At 31.9% G+C, this 2,545-nt stretch overlaps 1 protein-coding gene across 4 annotated transcripts in view; it reads right to left on the bottom strand.

Moving 5' to 3' along the window:
* LOC106464499 (muscle calcium channel subunit alpha-1-like) overlaps positions 1-2,545 on the bottom strand; it is a 137,996-nt gene that overhangs the window by 66,006 nt on the left and 69,445 nt on the right. For all 4 annotated transcript variants that reach the window (XR_002611763.1, XM_022392237.1, XM_022392235.1 and 1 more), the window contains exon 3: positions 1,651-1,756. Coding sequence is in view for 3 of the 4 variants with exons in the window: in XM_022392237.1 (XP_022247945.1) it covers positions 1,651-1,756 (106 nt within the window). In the remaining variant the exon portion in view is untranslated. The remainder of the gene's footprint in view (positions 1-1,650; positions 1,757-2,545) is intronic.

Genomic DNA, 2,545 nt, shown 5'->3' with positions numbered 1-2,545 from the left:
GTCTGTTCGTGGCAACTCTAGTCTTCTCTATGCGCCCTCTATTGTTTATATATATAAGCCGGCAAATGAAGTGACGGCATAATAGATTAAAGATAATTGTAGACAGACAGAGACGGACAATTGAGTCAAGTGCAGTAGTAAATAAAGTGCGTGAATCGTTCGTTGTGAATTATAGCGTGTTTGTTAAGTTAAAGTGACTGTGGAAATTAAGTGCATTGCAAAGTTGAATTGAGAAAGAATAAACTAGTTTTATTTAAGAAAAGAATTGTATCGCTGAAGTTTCTCGGAAAGAATTTCTACGAAAAATTAACAAACGACCAGAGACGTAACATTATCTTACCATGTCATATTTATTACTGTTGTCTCTGGTAGGGATCAGAAAGAAAAGCAGATTAAACATCGCATTATTCTGAAAGTATAACAGACCGTCATACGAGTAAAGAAATGACTGAAATGTCTACTACAATCTGACATATTGTTTTTAACGTTTTAACATCCTTTGGGGTAAAAACGTATCATTGCAAGCTAAAAAGCAAATAGAAGATAGAAACCATTCAAATTCTTGCCACAACCAAATATAAATATCGTGATCACATACGAAATGATAAACGAAATTCGTCGCAAGCATATTTTTAAAAACTACTGAAACATGGCAAACGTTATTGTAAACATAAATCATCGTGTAATTATTTAAATAATAATAATCAAACAGGGCAAACTTTAGGTTTTAATAATTAACGCAACATTTGGTAAGCACTTCTTAAATTAAGCATGCCAAAGTGATTTATGTTTAACATATAACAAAGTCATTTTGGTTATAAAAATAATTTTCATGTTGTAGAACTTCCCGAATTGTGTATTCTGTCAGTGTGAGAGCAATTTATCAAAATTAATTTGGGAAAAGTTTTTACATGCTTTAGATGTGATAAAACTTTTTATACTGGAACATGTTCAGTTATTAGATTAAAATCACCTATTTAGCCTAAGCCTACATGTTCCAAGTCGGCTATCGACTCATTCTTAGGCGTCTGTCTATTCCCAAGCGATTATGGTACATTGGAAGGCTTAAAGACTGGCTACTAATCTGCTAAAAATGTTTTGTTGCTGTTATGTATAGCACGCACTCTTACCATTACGCTAGATGCTTTGGTTCATAAATGGACCCTTTCTCACAAGCTCTCTTTTTTCTGTTCTTTATAACCCACATAGGTAATAACAATTCATGAAATTGAGTTCAAAATACCTCCGAGAAATTAAGTGGCGTATTTCTGATGTCCAACTAATGACAAAAGTCCAATGTAATGCATTCTCTAAAGCGATTGTGGCAAAAAGATAAACCTAAAACAAGATCAATTCATTTTAGTTTCAACCTTCTGCTTCTTCTTGTTTCTTATTAGTGTACTAGTATGATATAATTCCTTCAAGTTGCTACTAAGGCTCGAAAAAGTAACTCTTTCCGAAGTGTTACCCACTTCAACTCTTTTAACCACATCCCCATTAGTGGTTTACAATAACTCTAAAATTACACCCCCTTTTGGCGTAACAAAAAATAATTATTTGCAATTTCATTAAAACCTATCTGTATGGTGTGCAAGCTAAAATCAACTAAGTAAAATTAAGGATTGTAGGGTAACAAAATCATATACTTACCAAATAATGATTAACCTGATTAGAATCACTGTTGGGATATGGAGTGTACACAGCTAATGCGACGCAGTTGGCAAATATGGTCAACAATATGAGATATTCAAAAGGCGTAAACAGCTTGTTAAGGAATAACTTTTTTATAATAATGTAATATGTATAATAACGACATTCAAAAAACAATACAGAAACTTTTATAGCATATAATGTAGTGTTAACAGATCTCTGTGTTTTACTTATTTCAGTTTACTTTGAAAAAGATAACCAAACAAGGAAATTTAACAATACATATTCAATTTAAGAGAGAGAGAGAGAGAAAACGTAATCAAACTGGATATTGTTTACACTGTGAGAATGTATTGATTTTCAGCTTTAAACACTGATGAAACCTTTTCATATGAAAACATATAAACTAACAAGTTACAACAAGGCCTAAACAATGACGACCTGAGAACTGCAGTTTCGACCAATATCAGCTCTTATTAGCCTACTTTGGTCGATTATAGAGATCGGCACATATTGAAGCTTTATGCGTACCTCTAAATGCTACACATAATTTGATAAGCAAATTCTCAACACTTGCAAGTGTTTGTTTTATTAGATCTGTTACTATTTATATCTGTTTTATATGTGATGTTTCATTAAACTTGAAACATAAAACCAAATGACGAAGAATGCAAACAAAATTTCGTGCTCTTATAGTACTGAACGTATTAAACTTAGTATTCAAGCAATCTAAACGTAGTAGTTAGTAATCAAACAATAATGAATGTAGTACTGAATCTGTACTAAACGTAATACTTAAAGAATACTAAACTTATTAGTACTTAAAAAATACAATACTGTTACGTCTCCGTTTGTTAATTGATTTTCCGTAACTTCGTTCCGACGAAACTTAAGC

Source organism: Limulus polyphemus, unplaced genomic scaffold (assembly GCF_000517525.1).
Source record: "Limulus polyphemus unplaced genomic scaffold, Limulus_polyphemus-2.1.2 Scaffold1669, whole genome shotgun sequence".
NCBI classification, from domain to species: domain Eukaryota; kingdom Metazoa; phylum Arthropoda; class Merostomata; order Xiphosura; family Limulidae; genus Limulus; species Limulus polyphemus.
The sequence above is the reverse complement of the archived record's forward strand: the minus strand, read 5'-3'. Positions and strand labels throughout refer to the sequence as shown.